Source organism: Calliphora vicina, chromosome 5 (assembly GCF_958450345.1).
Source record: "Calliphora vicina chromosome 5, idCalVici1.1, whole genome shotgun sequence".
NCBI lineage: Eukaryota > Metazoa > Arthropoda > Insecta > Diptera > Calliphoridae > Calliphora > Calliphora vicina.
In genome coordinates this window covers 98,071,441-98,096,447 of record NC_088784.1, presented here as the reverse complement: position 1 = coordinate 98,096,447, position 25,007 = coordinate 98,071,441, and the positions used below count along the sequence as shown (strand labels likewise).

Sequence of the window (25,007 nt, the reverse complement as noted above, 5' to 3'; positions counted from 1 at the left end):
TCAAAGACCTAACTCAGTTGTCAAAAACCTAAGCGGTGAGAATGTATTAGTAAAAAAAAACTATGTGAAAACAAAAACAACACTCGTATGTGTAACTTTTTTGAGTAATTTTTTTGTTTGAGTTTTTTTCGAGTTTCCGCTCTATGTTCTCTATGGTTTAAACTATAATGTTCAATAACTAATTGAGAATAAATGACAATAAATGAATAAATTCCGCAATGGAATTACCTTTAAGCAAGTGTAAATCTTTTTTTTAATCTGCGCAGTTGTTTTAGAAGTATAAATTTTTTTTTGGCAAACAAAAATTGGAAAATGCAGCAAAAAAAAATTATATTTCTAAAACGATTGCGAAGATTAAAAACATGTTAAGCCTTGCTTAAAGATAATTTATTGCGCAATTTTTCAGTTTATTCCATAAACTAAACCGTTTTTGAGTTACACGAATATATATTATGCAACCTTCTTCATTTTCGAAAAAACCGTATATCTCGAAAATATGACCTAACCTAAAAAGCACCACTGAATTCAGCGAACCTGTCAAGATGGGTGCCCCTCTTGACAGAAAAAAAGTGTCAATTTGCACAGTGTTATTATAAGACAATTATGAATGTTCAAGTCAATTTCATCATAATAATGCAATATTTAATCATATTTATGACTGCTTAAACAGTATTCCAGGGGAATTTTTGTATGTGGACTAGGTGAAATCATGGGACGCTATCGCCCATTTTCAATACCAAATAAAACTTATCAACATAGAGCATTTGTATAAAATTTCAGCTAACTAAATAGCTTCAGTAGTTTGGGCCTTATCGTGTTTTCAACAGACAGACGGACGGACAGCTAGATCGCCTTAGAATTTCTAAAGGACCCAGAATATATATACTTTTGAGTATAAATATTTCGATGTGTTGCTAACGGAATGACAAAATCAATATACCTCCCATCTTTTTTGAGGGTGAGTATAAAAACAGGAAATTGTCAAAAAAAATATGAAAGACATGTTTAAACAAATGTAAAAACCACCTTAAATCGATTAATTTCGAACAGATGTTTTGAAAACAAATTCAATTCATATAAATAGTCAGTTATTTAAAATATTGTACACAGTCTAGTAACAAGCGTCTACTTAAAATCCTCAAAACAAAATAAAAATCAATTATAATTAAAAAAAAAACAATGAAATTCCAAATAGTATTAATATTCACTCTGGTTTTGGTGGCCGTTATTAATGCCCAACGGCATCATCCCAACTGTCCCAGTTGTATTCAAGGAATATGTAAGTATTAACTAAAGGTAGGGTCACACATGACAAATATTTAACGAAATATTAGAGGTTACGTCTTTTATTTGAATACATTTGAATTCTATTATTTATTTCAAAAACTTATTTTACTTAGGATGATTCAAAACATTTAGTTTTATTTTATTTGATGCTGTTTGATCTTACAAAACACTTGTAAGAGTAAACACGTCAAATAAATTTGTGATAAAAAAAGTGGTTACGCTTTTTTGAGCAAATATTTGCCATGTGTGAACCTACCTTAAATAATTGTACTTATTCTTATTAAATCAAATTAAAACATTAAATTTTCTGTAATTTTTAGGTCCTGCTCGATGTGATGGCGATCGCAATGTGGGCATTCGCTGTGGCATAGCTCCTCCTCGTAGAATGTGGTATTATGATATAAATAGTCGCACCTGCAGAGAAATGCAGCATTTAGGATGTGGTGGCAATGCTAATCGTTGGTGCTCGAGAGAGACTTGTCATCAAAGATGTGTTCGTACATTGGGTTAAGGACCAAATTTGCTTAATTCAATTAATTTAAGTTAAAAAAAAGTAAATAAAGTTTATAATCATAATTTAATAAATTTGTTGTTAAAGAAAAAAGAACTGAGGAATATACTCGTTTGTATATTTAAGGTTCTGAAACTCACTTAATAACTGAGTCTTGATTTGATTTCATTCAGTTCATTTTGTAGAATTAATTAAGCTTCGATTACAAAACTATTTTCTCAAGTACATATTTTATTATATTTTCAACATCTTCGAAAGTTCTCTAAATTGTCTTTAAACTTATACTTAATTTAACAATTAATACTTCAAATAGCTTTAATGCTGGAATATGTTAATAGAATTTTATGAATCAATAGAATGGTTGTAAAGAATGTATAAAAAGTCTCAACAATCACTACCCCCGGCATAAGCAATGATCTCTATACAGCAGTGATCTGCACTCCTAACAACCAGAGGCGAACATGATCGTTTTTTTACCTGTAAAGAAAACGAATGACACCGAAGTTCACAAAAATGTTCAAATAAGAAACAAAAAATTACATTCGAATCCAAGTGCATAACATTTCATATTATGTTCTCTCAAAGCCATCCACTGCTCTGCAGTTAAATACTTCTTCAAATCTAAATTTTAATAGGAGCCAAGGAATAAATATAATCAACATTGCTGCCAATGGAACAACCAATAAATTTGCAAGATATCTGTAAATGGTAAGTGCTTTTCTTTAATATTTTATACACTTTAATGAATGTTCATAATTTTACTTTATTCCTGACATCTGAATGTCATAATCGATATACTATTCCGAGAATAAGCATAGAAAGTCAGATTTTCAAAATTCAATATTTCATCCAAACTGTTGGATTTTTCTTAAATTTTAATAAATTTATATTAAACTTATTGGTCGTAAAACCAAAATGTATATATATTCTGCGTCCAGCTATGATTCTATGATGATCTAACAGTTGAAAACACGATAGAGCCCAATCGTTAGAATACTCTCTATTGATAAGGTTTATTTGGTATTGGAAACGGGCAAAAACCCTATATAAATGCCTCGCTAAATACTCCTTGAGCAGCCATAAGAATGGGATGTTGATTGTGCGACAATCCTGATAAAATTCTGTTCAAAGTATGGCGTAAATCAGGCAACATTTGTCCCTAATCCCCATACAAGGTCCCTTTCAGAAAATGACTTCAACATTCATTATTATCTTATAAACGACAGATGTTGGTCCTGCCCAAATTATAACAAATTTTTGTATTCGATTTGTGAGAAGCTGTTTAAAATGTGTAAAAATAGTTAAAAAGATAAAAAAAATCGTATGGTTAGGTTTGATTTACATTTAATTTGAAAAGATCGATATTCAAGTAAAGAAATACTTTGAAAAACATTGAGATCCGTAGTATCAAAACGACTTCTCCCTTGTACTTTCCTTTAAGTATTGTTGCTTTGAAGACGTTATTCATCAGGTTTTTTATAGTAAGTCGGGTGCCATTACAAAGACGTGGTTTGTTTATGTTCCGGAACATTACGATTACCGATCCGACTTTCAGTTGGAGATTGTGAGGCGGTAATCCGGGAAATTTTAAAATCTCAGTTGGATAGTTAACGACATCATCTTAAGATGTAACGGAATCCACCAATTTGTACGCCATCAATTCGACAGCAATTTTACATTGACCCTTTAAATTCAATTGGTTGTTTGAAAACACCTTTCTGTTCGAATATTGATTCGGTGAACTGCCAGAAAGCTACGAAAATTGAATGCAACCGGTCGAAATGTCAACCGGGATTTAGCCATTGCCAATTTCCAGCAATTGTTTGAAAAATACTTCTCCAGATTGATCGTTCTGCAACTCGACACGCATGTTCACAGTCAATTTGGCGTGTTTCACAAAGCCTTCAAAAAATAAGTTCATCGGCTGGCGTTGACCGTAGAATCACTGGCAATGTTTGCGGAAATCACATGCCAGCAGAATCATCGCACCACCAAACCTACGTTGATTGTTTCGAAGATGTCTAGTGCTTCCAAATACTTTTTATGCGCCATTGTACACTCATCCCAAACGATCAGTTTGTTTTGCTGCAAAATTTTAGCCATCGCATTGTTCTTTGAAATGTTGTATGTTGGATTTTTATTGATTTGCTTATTCAATGGCAACTTGAGTGCTGAATGAGCAGTTCGACCGCTGTAGCTGCAATTCCTGATGAAGCAGGTGCAGTATCATTCTGTGAGCTTATCGTTGCCAAAATCAACACGATCATAAAAAGTTTTTCAAGTTAGACCGGTAGAGTTCAAAAAAATTCCATCTTTCACAAACGTTCAACAGTGGAACGTTTGTTCCACAAATCAGTCGGTTTGGATGGGAAGCATGTTGAGATAATTATCAAAAATAATGTTCGTATTTGATCTCCGATGGTGTATACCCATTGAGTGTCATTCTCTAACAATTTGCAAATCTTGGAATGATGTTGGACCACGATTGATTCCAATACCTTGGCATTTCGGAGTATAGAAGCGTTCGGGTAAATTCATAATTCCGGCAGATTTTAAAAAATCTGGTCAATGTTGTAGATGGCGGTCGATCAACTCGTTGTAATACATTTTCCTCAGTAAAGAACACTCTTTGACCATTTTCCAGATATATGAACAACAGGTTCGCCAAATTGCCCATTTGAAATTGAATCGTTGGAATTTTCTGCACTAACTTCAATTATAGCCATGTCACTGCCTTTTGTCATTTGATAAGTGAGCGGTTTAGTGGACGTGGAAAATTTTTCTTTCTGTAAAAAACTTTTGTGGACCATTTCGAAAAATTACCCAAATCGGTCCAGGCTGTCTGCGATTTTAGATATGTCGAAAAAAATTGGGAGAAAAGTAGGCTTGGTCAATTTTTCTTTCAGTAAAAACCTAAGTTGGAGTATGACGAACATTTAAAAAAAATTTTAATCGGTCCAGCCATTGAATTACCAACGAAATTGGATATAAACAAGTTTTATATGAGCCTAAATTTCTTTACAATTTTTTGTGAGGAACCTACCCCCCATATAACCTATATCAGAAAAATATTTATGTGTCACATATTGATGATGGGTATATAAGATTCGGCATAGGCTATTATTGCACTCTTACTTGTTTAAGTTAATTTTTTATTGTTAATGGGAGTTTAGTAAGTCATTTAATTCAAATTTGCAATATTGTGGAAATTACAAATGGAACAACAAACTTATATATTAAACTCTTAACGTTCAAATCTGTTTATGCCAAATATCTGCTAAATATTGCAATTAAATTACATAGTAATTTTTTTAATATTTTATGACAAACTTTAAATGTTTGATAAACTGCGAGAAACTAGCAGACGAAAGTTTTATGTTTAATTATTTATACACCAAAAATCACAATCGCACACCCGCACCATTTAACTACAGTAACAAAAGAAAACTTATTTTTAACTAAATAATTAAATTAAGATTACAAGTATGTAGAAGTTCAAGTACTTAAATGCGTATCTTTATGATTATGAGAAAACGAGCAACAAGTTAAGAAGTATAAAATGAGTCGTAGATTTTCAAGATAAAGTCTAACATACACACACACGTGTCATTCACATGTTGCCAAAAAAAAAAACATTAATTCACTAGACTAGTATAAAATGATGTATGTAATAGAAAATTGGCATCAGTTGTCACACGATCTTTGCAGCCTTCAATTGGTGATCAACTAATCAGTGAGTGAGCAGGTTTTGTGCTAGGATCAGTCAAGATGAAATCCGTTGCTGTGCTATTGCTGCTGTCACTGATGACAGTGGCTTTGGCTGCTGTGGCGCCTTCAGATCGCCACTATCATCCTGTACCTAGTTTTTTGCAGCAATCTAATGCTGCCAGGGGCAATTTATTGGCTGGCATGGGTGCCAATAAATACACTTTACCCCATGAAGCTAATGCTGAGTTTTGGCTAAATTTAGCCCGTGAAGAGTTGGCCCAAAGAGTCAATCAGAAGCCCATGAATTTGAATAAGGCCAAGAATATCATATTCTTTTTGGGTGATGGTATGTCTTTGTCAACAGTGACGGCGGCCCGCATACGCAAGGGTCAACTGAAGGGCAATACGGGTGAAGAGGATGCCCTGAGTTTTGAAAAGTTTCCCTATTCGGGATTGAGTAAGGTGAGTGGAGATGTGATTCTACAATTGCAGATTTGGGACTATGTATAGTTATTCAAAATACCCATTCAATTTCCATTAATTTACAGACCTACTGTGCCAATGCTCAAGTACCCGATTCAGCCTGTACTGCTACCGCTTACTTGTGCGGTGTTAAGACCAATATTGTCACCATTGGTGTCAATGCCAAGGTGAACTACAACAATTGTTCAGAGAGTGAAGATCCGACCAATCATGTCTCCTCCATAGCCGCCTGGGCCCAAAAAGCTGGCAAATCGACTGGCATCATAACCACCACCACTTTGTCCCATGCCAGTCCCGCTGGTGCTTACGCCAACACCGCTAATCGTTTCTGGGAATGTGATGCTGACATACTGCCCTGGGGAGATCACAACGATCCTGCCCAATGTACCGATATAGCCCAACAACTGATAACCCAAGAGCCAGGACGTAATTTTGATCTGATGATGGGTGGTGGTATGGGTAAATTTTTACCCAAACACTTAAAAGATCTGCATGGCAACATGGGAGAACGTTTGGATGGCAGAAATTTGTTGGCCACCTGGCAGGGTATGCATCCTGGTGGAGTGGTTGTGCATAATCGCAATAGTCTCTTAAGTTTAGATGTTGACAAAGTCTCCCATATCATGGGTCTTTTCCAATCCGGCTATATGGACTATCATGCCGTCTCCAACAAGCAAAAACAACCTACTTTAGCTGAAATGACCGAAGTGGCCATTAAATTCTTGAGTAAAAATGACAATGGCTATTTCGTGTTCATAGAGGGTGCTCAAATCGATACGGCCAATCATGCCAATTTGGCGGGCATTAGTTTGGACGAAACTTTGGAAATGGAAAAGGCAGTACAAAAAGCTCGTGACATGACTGATCCCAATGAAACATTAATTGTGGTCACCGCAGATCATGCACATCCGCTAAGTATTGCCGGTTATCCAGGCAGAGGTACCAACATTTTGGGTGTTAATCAACATGACACCGATATTAATGGCAAGAAATATACCACATTAAATTACGCTGCTGGTACCCAGCAGTATTTGGATGAACATGGTGAACGTTTGGACATTGAAAGTACTTTTGGTGAGGATCTATTGGCTCAATATCCCAGTTATATTCATACGGATCAGGGTGTACATGCTGGTGAAGATGTGGGCATTTTCGCTTCGGGTCCCCATGAGCATTTGTTCCGTGGTGTAATGGAACAACATGCTATACCTCATATGATGGCTTATGCCGCTTGTATTGGTGAAGGACCCACCATGTGTGATAATAAAGCTTAAAAATTTATTTTTAAAAATTTTGTAAATAAAATAAAATGTGACTTTAATATTTTGTATGTAAGAAGTGGAAATTTTATTGAATTTAAGGTTCCTGAAACAATTTATTCACACAACAATTCTAATTCAGTAGTCCATTTTTTGTAAAAAAAAAATGTACTTTTTCAGGATATCCAAAAATAAAGGAATATTTTTTCATGCTTGAACTTTTAATAGGTTAAAATTCATATCTTGAGATAAAAAGTTAAAATTCCTATATCGCAAAAATCTTCCTGAATCTTATACAACCTTCACCAAGATAAATAAAGCCATTTTTAATGAAAAAATGTTTTTGTAACAAAAAAAAAGAACAAGCGTAACCGTGGACCTTAATTTTTTATTTTCGATTTTTCAAAAACGAAGGGCAATTTTCTGTGAGGTTATGATAAAAAAATTGACAAAAGTTTGAGCTCGATCGGTTAAAAATTGTGGTGCAGCACGAGGGTTAATGTTCGTGAGATCATTTACAAGGGAAAAAATGCTGTTTTTTCAGTTTTTGTAAATATGTTGCAATTAAATAATTACTTTTGCAATTTAATATAAAAGAATTGAAATGTGTACGTAATTGTCGTTGTAATGAGATATAAATTACAAAAATTGGTTAACAAATTTTAAAGTTATTAAAAATGTCCCAGGCCATTAACGTGTCTCAGATCACTACACCATTTCCAATTGTATTTCAGAAATTTCTAATTATATTTCAGATTTTTCCATTTATTTTTCAGAATTTTCCAAATATATTTCAAAATTTTCCAATTACATTTCAGAATTTTCTAATTGTATTTCAGAATTTTCCATTTGCATTTCAGAATTTTTAATTTACACTTAAACAGTTTCTAATTGTAATTCCGAATTTTCCAATTGTATTTCAGAATTTTCCAATTGTATTTCAGAAATTTCCATTTGTATTTCTGAAATTCAATTGGAAATTTCTGAAATAGAATTAGAAACTTCTGAAATACAATTGGAAATGGTGTTGAACAAGAAATGTAGAAACAAAAATAACATATTTTGAGAAATATTAAAATAAAAGCTAATTTTTAGTTAAAACATATCCAAAGTTGCTCGTATATGAGTTTTTGTCTTCGTAGGATAACGTTAACCTATTCGGAGGTATGACCAAATAAATTTAATTTTTTTAACGGCAGTTTCAAAACCCCATTTTCAAATTCTTAAAAATTTTGTTAAACAAATTTCAGAATTTTTTGATCATCACACAGGGATTTATTCAGAATATAATAGGGAATAAAAATATGAAAAAAGTATGACAATACCTCCTATAGTTTTTCCATACCTGCGATTTAAATTTTGCGATTTTCGAGAAAAACTAATTTTTTGGCCATATTTTGGCTAATGATGCCAATTTCCTTACTTTTATAAATCTTCTATCTTCTATATAAATAAAAATCAAATGTCGTTCGTTGGTATTTGCATCAGTTGAGAACGGCGGGAACGATTTAGACAATTTTTTTTTTTAAAATGTTGGCCATAGTCCAAATTAGGTTTCTACGGAATAAAAAATTTACCACGCACACTTTTACGCCTTCTTTTTCGATTTATCTAAAATCGGAAAACGGCTATACCGATTTGGCTAATTTTTTGCTTAAATGTTCGTAGTTATCACTTTAAGTTTTTACTGAAGTAAAAATTGACCACGCCCACTTTTTCGAATTATCAAAAATCGGAAAACGTCTATTTGGCTAATTTGTTTTTAAATGTTCGTAGCATAGAGAATATACATAGAGCGGAAACTCTCCTGTCAAAGACCTAACTCAGTTGTCCGAAACCTAAGTGATGAGAATGTATTAGTAGACAAAACTATGTGAAAACAAAAACAACCCTCGTATGTGTGATTATTTTCAGTAATTTTTTTCTAGTTTCCGCTCTATGTTTCTCTATGGTTCGTAGTAATATTCGTAAGAAAAAATTAAAATCGATTTTTTATATAAAAACTCAAAATATCTAAATTCGCTAATAACTTGGCCAATAAGCTTTTAATCAAGGAAAGCAACTCGATCTGTGATCACTTATATTCCTGGCCAAAAATCGATTTTTTTATATAAAAACTCAAAATATCTAAAATCGCTAATAACTGGCCAATAAGCGTTTAATCAAGAAAAGGAGCTCGATCTGTGATCACTTATATTTCTGGCCAAAAATCGCGAATAAGCGTTTAATCAAGAAAAAGGGCTAGATCTGTGATCACTCATATTTCAGACCAAAATTCGATTACTTATATAAAAACTCAAAATATTTACATTGATTTACATGTATGCTGTTGTTGCTTGGACAGGACAACGTCTGTCGGGTCAGTTAGTTTTAAATAAAACCTATACAGAATATTATAGGCAAGATAATTCTAAATATACTCTCAAAGTTTTACTAAAATCGGAAAACGTTAACCTTTAAATCGTGAAGGTCAAAAGTCAAATTTTTTTTTTTCGATTGGAGAAATCAAAAGCATGATAAAGAATATCCAATATCTCTTTTTTTTTATTTTTTTCTAAGCATATCAAATCTTTCGTTATACCATTGGTGTCCTTTTTGGATTGTTTCAGATATTGAATACTTTTGATAGTTTCGTTTAGTTTCATTATGTTGTGTACATGTAAATGCAAACAAAGTTTCAAATACATGTAAATTAAATATGTCAGTTGTTATTTTAATTTGAATTGAAATGAAAAAATAAATTAAAAAAAAATATGTTAAAGAGCAAAAAAAAAAAGGAATTTCGGTTAATCGTCACAAATTAATCGGTTTATTTGTTATTTCCAAAATTAATCGGTTAACCGATTAACGGTTAATCGATTGAATAGCCTAAAGCAGAGAGACCTTGAAAGAAAATTTTGCATGTCCGAATTTTACTTGCGATGAAAAATGGATCCATTACGATAACCCGAAGCGTTAGAGATCGTATGTGAAGCTGGAAAATGTCATAGCTAACAATATTTCAAAATAAATGCGAAAAATTTAAAAAAAAATCTGCATTTTAAAGTCATACACACAATATGATCTCCAATTTGTCTGAAATTTTAAACATATATTTTGATATTGAAGTAGGAGCACACTGATAGAGCCCCTGATATATTTATTTTTGCAAATTGAACTAACTAGTCAAGTGCCCAACCCTGCTATATAGTAAATAAATTCTGCCTAAAAATATGCAAAGTATTTTACAACCATGTAAACAAATTAACCGATTGATCTAAACGCAAAACCTGTAGATCGCTTTAAAAACGAGCAATAATGAAACGGAATTTTAGGTATTTCAATTAATAATATTAAAAAAAATTAGCTTAAGTTATTAAATATGAATATTAAGTTTGAGTTTTTGTATAAAAATAAGGCTGATAAAGACATGACAAATATTTACTCGAAAGAGAGTAACCAATATTTTTAACACAAATTTATATCGCGTTGATTACTCTTACAAATGTTTTGTAAAATAAATTTTTGAAATAAATTCAAATATTTTTTATTTATTAGTTACGTCTTAAATTAAATGAATATTTGCCATTGTATATAAATCAGCATGTGTAATAATAAAATGTATTAAATATTAATCCCGAAAACAATAAATTATTTATAGGCCACACCTGTACCAACATTAAAACAATGAAAATGTTTTGAAAATTTCTCTATAAATACCTTGCAATCAGCTAAAGTTAAATAAAAAGTGTTTAAATTTAAAAACTAATCAATTACTCAGTTAACAATGAAATATTTAAGCGAACTAGCTCTTTTGCTTGTCATATTTATGGCTCAAGCAATGGCTCAGTGGCAACGATGTGTTGGAAGGCCATGTAAGTTTTTATTATTAAAATAATTGAAAAAAACTCCTAAAACTCTTTTTCTCTATTTAGGGATAGCTTCTTGTAACCAAGCTCCACATTGGGGTCGACAAGGTCCGGGCTGTGCAGCTCGTGTCATGTGGTGGTATGATCGTAATCTAAGATATTGTCGACAAATGTGGTATAGAGGCTGTGGTGGCAACAGTAATCGTTGGTGCAGCAGGGGAGAATGCGAGCGAAGATGTCGTCGTTAAGAAATTAAAGGGAATTAGATTTTTTATCAGGATAATTTTTGGATCGAATAATAAATTACATCAATATATTATTTAGATACAGAACATTTTTAATTTAGATAATTTAACATAATATATATAGGTGATTTTCCTTTAATCATACGTCATTCCGAAAAAAAATTATTAGTACTAACTAAACATTGCACTTGGTACAGAATACTTCTTTTAACTAATTCAAAAAAGTTAATTATTTTACTAGCCCAACATATAAACATTTGTTTGCCAACACATGTTTGAATTAAGTAGTTAACAGTTGGGTACATTTAATATTTGGGTCTTTTCTATGACTTTGATCTCATAAAACATTTAATAATTCAAAATTATGGTACCGTCTTAAATGGATTAAAATGGTTATCTTGGAGCTTATACATGTATGCATGTCTTTTATGAATTGGATTTTGTTTAAGCAAACAAAATATTAATCATCATAATAATTTATATTACCGCTTGCTCCCAACAAAGCGTCATATGCGGGAAGTTTTGCTTTACTACTTTAATTTAAAAATGTACCTCTGAAGCACACCGATGCCTATGGTCAGAAATTCAGCTTGAACGCTATAAAAGAAAATCATTTTTGCACCGAATCATTACTTGAGACGAAAAATGGATCCATTACACTAACCCGAAGAGTAAGAGATCGTATGTGAAGCCCGGCCAACCAGTCGAATCGACACAAAAGTCAGGTATCTATGTCTGTTGTTTCTATCCATTATCTAAAATCTGGTTTCAAAAGATGATCAGTTCTTTTGGCTCGGAATCCATATGTTGGCAGAAAGATGGGACAGCTAGCAATGGAATTAAGAAATAAATGCCAGTATTTGAGATTTGTCGATCAGAATTCTGAGGCAAATTCCTAGTACAAACCGTCCAATATATCATTAAATAAATTACTTTTGTTTTTAGTGATTATCAAAAATATTTGCCTAACATTATCTCAACCGACTTAACACCATAAACAATTGTTTGCCAACACATGTTTATGTTAGTTAATAGTTGGGCACACATGTTGTTTAAATTTTCGGTATTTTTTAACAGAACTTTAATGGAAAACAAATTAAGTAACAATAATAATAAATATATTAAAATACATACTTATTATATATGAACTTATATGTATGTTAGGGCTTAGAAGTGATTTAGCTGCTCGTGTCTATTTTATTTCAACTAGCTTATCTAATTACACTGTGCGACCAAATTTCTCTCGCTATATAGTAAATAATTCTGATTGTGGCGCCCTAGGAAAAGCTGATATAAATTAATTTTATGTTTACTCCACTCAAATATCTTAAATCGATAATATCTTCCTAAATACTGCGATTTTAAGACAATTAAGCTCAATCTGTGATCACTCATATTTTATACAAAAATCGATTTTTAGTATAAAAAACTCAAAAATCTAAAATCGTTATTATCTTCGTAAATACTGCGAATTTAAGGAAACTAAGCTCAATCTGTGATCACTATATTTTATACCAAAAATCGATTTTTACTATAAAAAAACTCAAAAATCTAAAATCGTTAATATCTTCGTAAATACTGCGATTTTAAGCAAACTAAGCTCAATCTGTGATCACTCATATTTTATACCAAAAATCGATTTTTAGTATAAAAAACTCAAGAATCTAAAATCGTTAATATCTTTGTAAATACTGCGATTTTAAGGAAACTAAGCTCAATCTGTGATCACTCATATTTTATACCAAAAATCGATGTTTATTATAAAAGAACTCAAAAATCTTAAATCGTTAATATCTTCGTAAATACTGCGATTTTAAGGAAACTAAGCTCAATCTGTGATCACTCATATTTTATACCAAAAATCGATTTTTAGTATAAAAAACTGAAAAATCTAAAATCGCAAATATCTTCGTAAATACTGCAATTTTAAGCAAACTAAGCTCAATCTGTGATCACTCATATTTTATACCAAAAATCTATTTTTAGTATAAAAAACTCAAAAAACTAAAATCGCAAATATCTTCGTAAATACTGCGATTTTAAGCAAACTAAGCTCAATCTTGATCACTCATATTTTATACCAAAAATCGATTTTTAGTATAAAAAACTCAAAAATCTTAAATCGCAAATATCTTCGTAAATACTGCGATTTTAAGGAAACTAAGCTCAATCTGTGATCACTCATATTTTATACCAAAAATCTATTTATAAAAAACTCAAAAATCTAAAATCGCAAATATCTTCGTAAATACTGCGATTTTAAGCAAACTAAGCTCAATCTTGATCACTCATATTTTATACCAAAAATCGATTTTTAGTATAAAAAACTCAAAAATCTTAAATCGCAAATATCTTCGTAAATACTGCGATTTTAAGGAAACTAAGCTCAATCTGTGATCACTCATATTTTATACCAAAAATCGATTTTTAGTATAAAAAACTCAAAAATCTAAAATCGCAAATATCTTCGTAAATACTGCGATTTTAAGGAAACTAAGCTCAATCTGTGATCACTCAAATTTTATACCAAAAATCTATTTTTAGTATAAAAAACTCAAAAATCTAAAATCGTTAATATCTTCGTAAATACTGCGATTTTAAGGAAACTAAGCTCAATCTGTGATCACTCATATTTTATACCAAAAATCGATTTTTAGTATAAAAAACTCAAAAATCTAAAATCGCAAATATCTTCGTAAATACTGCGATTTTAAGGAAACTAAGCTCAATCTCTGATCACTCATATTTTATACCAAAAATCGATTTTTAGTATAAAAAACTCAATAATCTAAAATCGTTAATATCTTCGTAAATACTGCGATTTTAAGGAAACTAAGCTCAATCTGTGATCACTCATATTTTATACCAAAAATCGATTTTTAGTATAAAAAACTCAAAAAACTAAAATCGTTAATATCTTCGTAAATACTGCGATTTTAAGGAAACTAAGCTCAATCTGTGATCACTCATATTTTATACCAAAAATCGATTTTTAGTATAAAAAACTCAAAAATCTAAAATCGCAAATATCTTCGTAAATACTGCGATTTTAAGGAAACTAAGCTCAATCTGTGATCACTCATATTTTATACCAAATATCGTTTTTTAGTATAAAAAACTCAATAATCTAAAATCGTTAATATCTTCGTAAATACTGCGATTTTAAGGAAACTAAGCTCAATCTGTGATCACTCATATTTTATACCAAAAATCGATTTTTAGTATAAAAAACTCAAAAAACTAAAATCGTTAATATCTTCGTAAATACTGCGATTTTAAGGAAACTAAGCTCAATCTGTGATCACCTATATTTTATACCAAAAATCGATTTTTATTATAAAAAACTCAAAAATCTTAAATCGCAAATATCTTCGTAAATACTGCGATTTTAAGGAAACTAAGCTCAATCTGTGATCACTCATATTTTATACCAAAAATCGATTTTTAGTATAAAAAACTCATAAATCTAAAATCGTTAATATCTTCGTAAATACTGCGATTTTAAGCAAACTAAGCTCAATCTGTGATCACTCATATTTTATACCAAAAATCGATTTTTAGTATAAAAAACTCATAAATCTAAAATCGTTAATATCTTCGTAAATACTGCGATTTTAAGGAAACTAAGCTCAATCTGTGATCACTCATATTTTATACCAAAAATCGATTTTTAGTATAAAAAACTCATAAATCTAAAATCGTTAATATCTTCGTAAATACTGCGATTTTAAGCAAACTAAGCTCAATCTGTGATCACTCATATTTTATACCAAAAATCGATTTTTAGTATAAAAAACTCAAAAATCTAAAATCGTTAATATCTTCGTAAATACTGCGATTTTAAGGAAACTAAGCTCAATAAGGAAACTAAATCTCAATATCTTAAATCGTTAATATCTTCATAAATACAGCGATTTTAAGGTAACTAAGCTCAATCTGTGATCACTCATATTTTATACCAAAAATCGATTTTTAGTATAAAAAACTCATAAATCTAAAATCGTTAATATCTTCGTAAATACTGCGATTTTAAGGAAACTAAGCTCAATCTGTGATCACTCATATTTTATACCAAAAATCGATTTTTAGTATAAAAAACTCATAAATCTAAAATCGTTAATATCTTCGTAAATACTGCGATTTTAAGCAAACTAAGCTCAATCTGTGATCACTCATATTTTATACCAAAAATCGATTTTTAGTATAAAAAACTCAAAAATCTAAAATCGTTAATATCTTCGTAAATACTGCGATTTTAAGGAAACTAAGCTCAATAAGGAAACTAAATCTCAATATCTTAAATCGTTAATATCTTCATAAATACAGCGATTTTAAGGTAACTAAGCTCAATCTGTGATCACTCATATTTTATACCAAAAATCGATTTTTAATATAAAAAACTCAAAAATCTAAAATTGTTAATATCTTCGTAAATACTGCGATTTTAAGGAAACTAAGCTCAATCTGTGATCACTCATATTTTATACCAAAAATCGATTTTTATTATAAAAAAACTCAAAAATCTAAAATCGCAAATATCTTCGTAAATACTGCGATTTTAAGGAAACTAAGCTCAATCTGTGATCACTCATATTTTATACCAAAAATCGGTTTTTAGTATAAAAAACTCAAAAATCTAAAATCGTTAATATCTTCGTAACTACTGCGATTTTAAGGAAACTAAGCTCAATCTGTGATCACTCATATTTTATACCAAAAATCGATTTTTAGTATAAAAAACTCAAAAATCTTAAATCGCAAATATCTTCGTAAATACTGCGATTTTAAGGAAACTAAGCTCAATCTATGATCACTCATATTTTATACCAAAAATCGATTTTTAGTATAAAAAACTCAAAAATCTTAAATTGTAAATATCTTCGTAAATACTGCGATTTTAAGGAAACTAAGCTCAATCTATGATCACTCATATTTTATACCAAAAATCGATTTTTAGTATAAAAAACTCAAAAATCTTAAATTGTAAATATCTTCGTAAATACTGTGATTTTAAGGAAACTAAGCTCAATCTATGATCACTCATATTTTATACCAAAAATCGATTTTTAGTATAAAAAACTCAAAAATCTTAAATTGTAAATATCTTCGTAAATACTGCGATTTTAAGGAAACTAAGCTCAATCTATGATCACTCATATTTTATACCAAAAATCGATTTTTAGTATAAAAAACTCAAAAATCTTAAATTGTTAATATCTTCGTAAACACTACTCAAAAATCTAAAATCGTTAATATCATAATATTAATAGGCAAGTCGATTTCTTTAGACCCCTTTTACGCTCACATTATACATTCAATTTAGGAAAGAAATATACCATTTTAAAGGGATTTATTCACAGAAGTGCAGAATATATATTTTATTGTAATCGGTTCAGTTTTTTAGGAGTTATAAGCGTTTAAAGATGTTACTAACACATATGCAAAAACGTGTACATGTGAACCTTAAGCTAAAAAGTAAACAAAGCAATGCGTGTTGTTGTTGTAAATAAATAAGAGAAACAATTAAACAGTATTGATTTCGCTCTGTTTTAAGTGAGAGTTGTTAAAGAAAACAACGAAGAAGAAGATTTTATTATGTAATTTAAAGTCGCTTGAAAGAAATATTTTGAAGGTTTTTTTTATTTTCTCAATATGTAATTGAGAGTAAATAGTTATTTTATGATATCTGCAGAACTATAATAGCGAATGGCTTTAAACTTTATACGAATCAATTTATTATCACTGCATGAAGTTTAACCAAAAATGAGATGGATCGGAACAGGTGGCGAGTCACCTCCCATACAAAGTAAATAGTTATTTTTAAATATTTTGTGAACTATAATTTCAAGATTTTTCAAACTTTGTCTATATAGCTCTTTTATCATTTTGCATAGTTTCGCTGAAAATTTTCGGGATTGGAATAGTGGGGGTGGCACACCCTATACAAAGTAAATATTTAATTTCGAATACCTGGAGAACAATTATAAAAGTGTTTAAGCTTTTTACGAATTAATTTGTTATTACTGTGCGGAGTTAGCTGAAAATAGGCGAAATTAGATTAGAGGACGTAGCACCTCCCATACAAAGTAAATATTAATTTCGAATGTCTGGGGAACCAAAATGGGAGGGTCGGAAAAGGATGTGAGTCACCTCCCATACAAAGTTATAATTACATGATTCTTCAAACTTTGTCCGCATAGCTCTATTACCATTTTACAGAGATTGGCTGAAAGTGGTCGGGATTGCATTAGTGGTGGACCTCTCATTCAAAGTAAATAATTAATTTCGAATATCTGGAGAACTATAATTCTAAAAGTATTTAAAATGTATATCAATCAATTTATTACCATATTAAAAACGAATTTATTCTTGATCATTTTACAAAGTTTAGCTAAACATGATCGGCTTAGTTGGAATGACGCCTCCCATATAAAGTAAAGTTAAAGTGAATATGAGTTATTTTTTTACATAAAATACATAAAAATGGGTGGGATCAGAACAGTGAAGTAGTGTCTCCCATACCAAATTAGTTAATGTTTGAATATCAAATAAACAGTAATTGAGAGATTCTCAATATTTTGCATGTGTTATTATCATACCATTGTACATAGTTTAATTTTACTAGGATAGGGGTAGCGAAGTGCACCGGGATATACTAGTCTTCGTAAATACTGCGATTTTAAGGAAACTAAGCTCAATCTGTGATCACTCATATTTTATACCAAAAATCGGTTTTTAGTATAAAAAACACAAAAATCTTAAATCGTTAATATCTTCGTAAATACTGCGATTTTAAGGAAACTAAGCTCAATCTGTGATCACTCATATTTTATACCAAAAATCGGTTTTTAGTATAAAAAACTCAAAAATCTAAAATCGTTAATATCTTCGTAAATACTGCGATTTTAAGAAAACTAAGCTCAATCTGTGATCACTCATATTTTATACCAAAAATCGATTTTTAGTATAAAAAAACTGAAAAATCTAAAATCGTTAATATCTTCTTAAATACAGTGATTTTAAGGAAACTAAGCTCAATCTGTGATCACTCATATTTTATACCAAAAATCGGTTTTTAGTATAAAAAACTCAAAAATCTAAAATCGTTAATATCTTCGTAAATACTGCGATTTTAAGGAAACTAAGCTCAATCTGTGATCACTCATATTTTATACCAAAAATCGATTTTTAGTATAAAAAAACTGAAAAATCTAAAATCGTTAATATCTTCTTAAATACAGTGATTTTAAGGAAACTAAGCTCAATCTGTGATCACTCATATTTTATACCAAAAATCGATTTTTATTATAAAAAAACTGAAAAATCTAAAATCGTTAATATCTTCGTAAATACTGCGATTTTAAGGAAACTAAGCTCAATCTGTGATCACTCATATTTTATACCAAAAATCGGTTTTTAGTATAAAAAATTCAAAAATCTTAAATCGCAAATATCTTCGTAAATACTGCGATTTTAAGGAAACTAAGCTCAATCTGTGATCACTCATATTTTATACTAAAAATCGATGTTTAGTATAAAAAACTCAAAAATCTATAATCGTTAATATCTTCGTAAATACTACGATTTTAAGGAAACTAAGCTCAATCTGTGATCACTCATATTTTATACCAAAAATCGATTTTTAGTATAAAAAAACTGATAAATCTAAAATCGTTAATATCTTCGTAAATACTGCGATTTTAAGGAAACTAAGCTCAATCTGTGATCACTCATATTTTATACCAAAAATCGATTTTTAGTATAAAAAACTCAAAAATCTAAAATCGTTAATATCTTCGTAAATACTGCGATTTTAAGGAAACTAAGCTCAATCTGTGATCACTCATATTTTATACCAAAAATCGATTTTTATTATAAAAAACTCAAAAATGTAAAATCGTTCATATCTTTGTAAATACTGCGATTTTAAGGAAACTAAGCTCAATCTGTGATCACTCATATTTTATACCAAAAATCGATTTTTATTATAAAAAACTAAAATATCTTAAATCGTTAATATCTTCTTAAATACAGTGATTTTAAGGAAACTAAGCTCAATCTGTGATCACTCATATTTTATACCAATAATCGATTTTTATTATAAAAAAACTCAAAAATCTAAAATCGCAAATATCTTCGAAAATACTGCGATTTTAAGGAAACTAAGCTCAATCTGTGATCACTCATGTTTTATACAAAAAATCGATTTTTAGTATAAAAAACTCAAAAATCTAAAATCGTTAATATCTTTGTAAATACTGCGATTTTAAGGAAACTAAGCTCAATCTGTGATCACTCATATTTTATACCAAAAATCGATGTTTATTATAAAAGAACTCAAAAATCTTAAATCTTTAATATCTTCGTAAATACAGCGATTTTAAGGAAACTAAGCTCAATCTGTGATCACTCATATTTTATACCAAAAATCGATTTTTATTATAAAAAACTAAAATATCTTAAATCGTTAATATCTTCTTAAATACTGCGATTTTAAGCAAAATAACCTCAATCTGTGATCACTCATATTTTATACCACCAATCGATTTTTAGTATTAAAAACTCAAATATCCTAAATCGTTAATATCTTCGTAAATACTGCGATTTTAAGGAAACTAAGCTCAATCTGTGATCACTCATATTTTATACCTAAAATCGATTTTTAGTACAAAAAACTCAAAAATCTAAAATCGTTAATATCTTCGTAAATACTGCGAATTTAAGCAAAATAACCTCAATCTGTGATCACTCATATTTTATACCAAAAATCGATTTTTAGAATTAAAAACTCAAAAATCTAAAATCGTTAATATCTTCGTAAATACTGCGATTTTAGGGAAACTAAGCTCAATCTGTGATCACTCATATTTTATACCAAAAATCGATTTTTAGTATAAAAAAACTCAAATATCCTAAATCGTTAATATCTTCGTAAATACTGCTATTTTAAGGAAACTAAGCTCAATCTGTGATCACTCATATTTTATACCAAAAACCGAGTTTTAGTATAAAAAACTCAAAAATCTAAAATCGTTAATATCTTCGTAAATACTGCGATTTTAAGGAAACTAAGCTCAATCTGTGATCACTCATATTTTATACCAAAAATCGATTTTTAGTATAAAAAAATCAAATATCTTAAATCGTTAATATCTTCGTAAATACTGCGATTTTAAGCAAAATAACCTCAATCTGTGATCACTCATATTTTATAGCAAAAATCGATTTTTAGTATAAAAAAACTCAAATATCCTAAATCGTTAATATCTTCGTAAATACTGCGATTTTAAGGAAACTAAGCTCAATCTGTGATCACTCATATTTTATACCTAAAATCGATTTTTAGTATAAAAAACTCAAAAATCTAAAATCGTTAATATCTTCGTAAATACTGCGATTTTAAGCAAAATAACCTCAATCTGTGATCACTAGGGGGCGGATTTATATGCAAATGCATGTATTTTCTCGAACGTCCAAATACAATGTAGACTAATTATCTATCCGAATCGCACATTTTGCTGCAAAATGGCATCGATTTGTTAGTGCATATTTTTGCATATTTTATTGATAATGCATATTTTGTTATATTTTACTTCAAAATGCATATTTATAGGCATATTATGCCAATTTTTAATAAAAATATAATTTTTTGTCGTTAATGGGAAATACAGTGTTTCGACCAAAAATTTTTTGTCGAATTTGTTATAGAAATAGCAGTAAATGTTATCGACTAACTTATTTCGACATCGAAAAACTGGCATTAAGTTCTTCATTTCTCTATCAGTAATTGAAAATTATCATTTCAAAACATTATTCTTCAAAAAAGTTTAGTTTTTTTAAGTATCAAAAATTCATTAAATGTATCGAAAAACATACATATTTGTTTTCATTGCAAATTCGATTTATTATAGATTTCGTTTTCGAAAGATTTTGTAACTTCACATACACAGTTACCGCTCCTGACAGTCATTTCCAAGCAGTTCTACGAGACTGTCGTAAACAAGTGATTTTGGATAACTTAGAGACAAATGCACTACACAATTAACGTTTAACCTTCGCTTTACCAATACCCACCCGGGTGACCCTTCGTGTTTATTGGTTTAATATTTTTTTAATTTTGTTTCGATTTAAATGAAATTTATACTCACTGAACAAATTTTAGAGTTCTATAGAATATTATAGAAACATTTTAAACTTTTTATAAGGTTTTTTTAATTTTTAAAAATTTTGTTCGTCGCATATATGTATAGAAGTGCAGGACCACCCGGGTGGGTATTGGTAAACCATGTACATAAAAAAACCTTTGGTAAAGCGAAGGTTAAAGTCCCTAACTATAGATTACATAGAGACACTTAAGTGGCAATCGTCTTTATGCTAGATTACATGAGATGTATACAGTAACCAATTGACTTCTCTCTGCATTACAATTAGCACGTCAAATGACCCAAAATATATAAATTGGAGACAGCCAAGTGATCAGATATTATTAACATTTTCCGTCTATAAGGGATACATTTACTAATTGCTTAATTGCTGGGTTATTACGAGATGAAAATTAAGGTTGGATGCTACTTTACAGCACGATCAAAATATTGATGATTTTAAAAGGAAAGTCACAATATAGAAGCTTTAAAGATTATGGCTTTAAACAAGTATTCATACCAAGATATTACAATTAATATATCCATCGTTTTTTCAGTAGAAAAATTATTTTAAAAATAGTTTTAGAACTTTAATTGTTTAATTCCTGGTATAATTTAAAGATTTCTAACTGCTGGCAACAGTGTTATGCATTTTTTGGACATTTCGAAATCCATATTTAATTATTATATGTTTCTGCATAAAAATATAAGTGCATATTTTTTAAATTTTTAGGTCATATTTTGATTTTTTTGAAGCATATTTTAGGCGCATATTTTCCAATAATAAATGCATGAAAATCCGCCCCCTAGTGATCACTCATATTTTATAGCAAAAATCGATTTTTAGTATAAAAAACTCAAAAATCTAAAATCGTTAATATCTTCGTGAATACTGCTATTTTAAGGAAACTAAGCTCAATCTGTGATCACTCATATTTTATACCAAAAACCGAGTTTTAGTATAAAAAACTCAAATATCCTAAATCGTTAATATCTTCGTAAATACGGCGATTTTAAGGAAACTAAGCTCAATCTGTGATCACTCATATTTTATACCAAAAATCGATTTTTAGTATAAAAAAACTCAAATACAGGCAAATCCCGCTATAACGAATCTCACTTTAACGAAAATCCGATTTAACGCACGGTCAAATTCGTAACATTGACTACCTTATATAACGAACGTTTCAAAAATTGTATGCTCGATATAACGAATGGTGATAAAAAAACAAACAAAATCAAACAAACAACCAAATTTTTAACATTGATAACCTTATATAGCAAACATTTCGAATATTGTACGCTCAATATAACGAACAGAAAGTATAAAAAACAAAAGTATAAAGAATGTAAAAATAAGAAAATAAGTCGTTACAGTACCGTTTTTAATGGTTTTAATTGCTTGTTTCACAATATCGAATGAAAGATTTTGTTCGCATTCTAAGCGAAAGAAAACAGATTCGTTCACATAAACATGAAGGTAAGAATGAAATATGGAGTAACATAGTTCTCAACATTTTGAAGAAAATAAAACAAAAATTTTAACGTGACTAAGTGTTTCCTGTAAATTATCTTCACACAAATTAAGTCGAATCTTCAAAATTTGTTTTTTTTTATATCCCTCAGTTTAATTTTCAACAGATTGAATCATTTTCAGAATCGAAATCCCTTACAATGAAGGCTTTATTGGCTTGGTGCATTATCCACGATTAATACGATATTCATTCCTCGATTTGGACGATATTCATTCCTCCTAATGTCAAACAGCTCATCCAACCTAGGGATCAAAACGCCATACGTTCAGTTAAATTCCAATACAGAAAAAGTTGTTCAAAATTAAAAAAAAAATCATCTCGATATTACGAATTTTTCAATTTAACGAATGGGCCTGACAACATATCGTTCGTTATAAACGGATTTGCCTGTATCCTAAATCGTTAATATCTTCTTAAATGCTGCTATTTTAAGGAAAATAACCTCAATCTGTGATCACTCATATTTTATACCAAAAATCGTTTTTTAGTATAAAAAACTCAAATATCTTAAATCGTTAATATCTTCTTAAATACAGCGATTTTAAGGAAACTAAGCTCAATCTGTGATCACTCATATTTTATACCAAAAACCGAGTTTTAGTATAAAAAAACTCAAAAATCTAAAATCGTTAATATCTTCGTAAATACTGCGATTTTAAGGAAACTAAGCTCAATCTGTGATCACTCATATTTTGTACCAAAAATCGATTTTTAGTATAAAAAACTCAAATATCTTAAATTGTCAATATCTTCTTAAATACAGCGATTTTAAGGAAAATAACCGCAATCTGTGATCACTCATATTCTATACCAAAAATTGATTTTTAGTATAAAAAAACTCAAATATCTTAAACCGTTAATATCTTCGTAAATACAGCGATTTTAAGGAAAGTAAGCTCAATCTGTGATCACTCATATTTTATATCAAAAATCGATTTTTATTACAAAAAACTCAAATATCTTAAATCATTAATATCTTCGTAAATACTGCGATTTTAAGCAAACTAAGCTCAATCTGTGATCACTCATATTTTATACCAAAAATCGATTTTTAGTATAAAAAACTCAAAAATCTAAAATCATTAATATCTTCGTAAATACTGCGATTTTAAGCAAACTAAGCTCAATCTGTGATCACTCATATTTTATACCAAAAATCGATTTTTATTATAAAAAAAAACTGAAAAATCTAAAATCGCAAATATCTTCGTAAATACTGCGATTTTAAGGAAACTAAGCTCAATCTGTGATCACTCATATTTTATACCAAAAATCGATTTTTAGTATAAAAAACTCAAAAATCTAAAATCGCAAATATCTTCGTAAGTACTGCGATTTTGAGGAAACTAAGCTCAATCTGTGATCACTCATATTTTATACCAAAAATCGATTTTTAGTATAAAAAACTAAAATCGCAAATATCTTCGAAAAAATCGATTTTTAAAAACTCAAAAATCTAAAATCGTTAATATCTTCGTAAATACTGCGATTTTAAGGAAAACAAACTCAATCTGTGATCACCCATATTTCATACCAAAAATCGATTTTTAGTATAAAAAAACTCAAAAATCTAAAATCGTTAATATCTTCATAAATACTGCGATTTTAAGGAAACTAAGCTCAATCTGTGATCACTCATATTTTATACCAAAAATCGATTTTTAGTATAAAAAACTTAAAAATCTAAAATCGTTAATATCTTCGTAAATAGTGCGATTTTAAGCAAACTAAGCTCAATCTGTGATCACTCATATTTTATACCAAAAATCGATTTTTAGTATAAAAAACTCAAAAATCTTAAATCGCAAAAATCGCTAATATCTTTGTAAATACTGCGATTTTAAGAAAAAACTCAAAAATGTAAAATCGTTAATATCTTCGTAAATACTGCGATTTTGAGCAAACTAAGCTCAATCTGTGATCACTCATATTTTGTAACAAAAATCGATTTTTATTATAAAAAAACTCAAAACTCTAAAATCGTTAATA

General features: G+C 29.6%; 1 protein-coding gene across 1 annotated transcript; it reads left to right on the top strand.

Moving 5' to 3' along the window:
- The first annotated feature begins 5,551 nt into the window (after positions 1-5,551).
- On the top strand, positions 5,552-7,327 carry LOC135961013 (membrane-bound alkaline phosphatase-like). Its single transcript, XM_065512457.1, has 2 exons — positions 5,552-5,968; positions 6,055-7,327. The coding sequence occupies exons 1-2, from the start codon at positions 5,567-5,569 to the stop codon at positions 7,261-7,263; spliced, it is 1,611 nt and encodes a 536-aa protein (XP_065368529.1). The 5' UTR covers positions 5,552-5,566; the 3' UTR covers positions 7,264-7,327.
- The last annotated feature ends 17,680 nt before the right edge of the window (positions 7,328-25,007 follow it).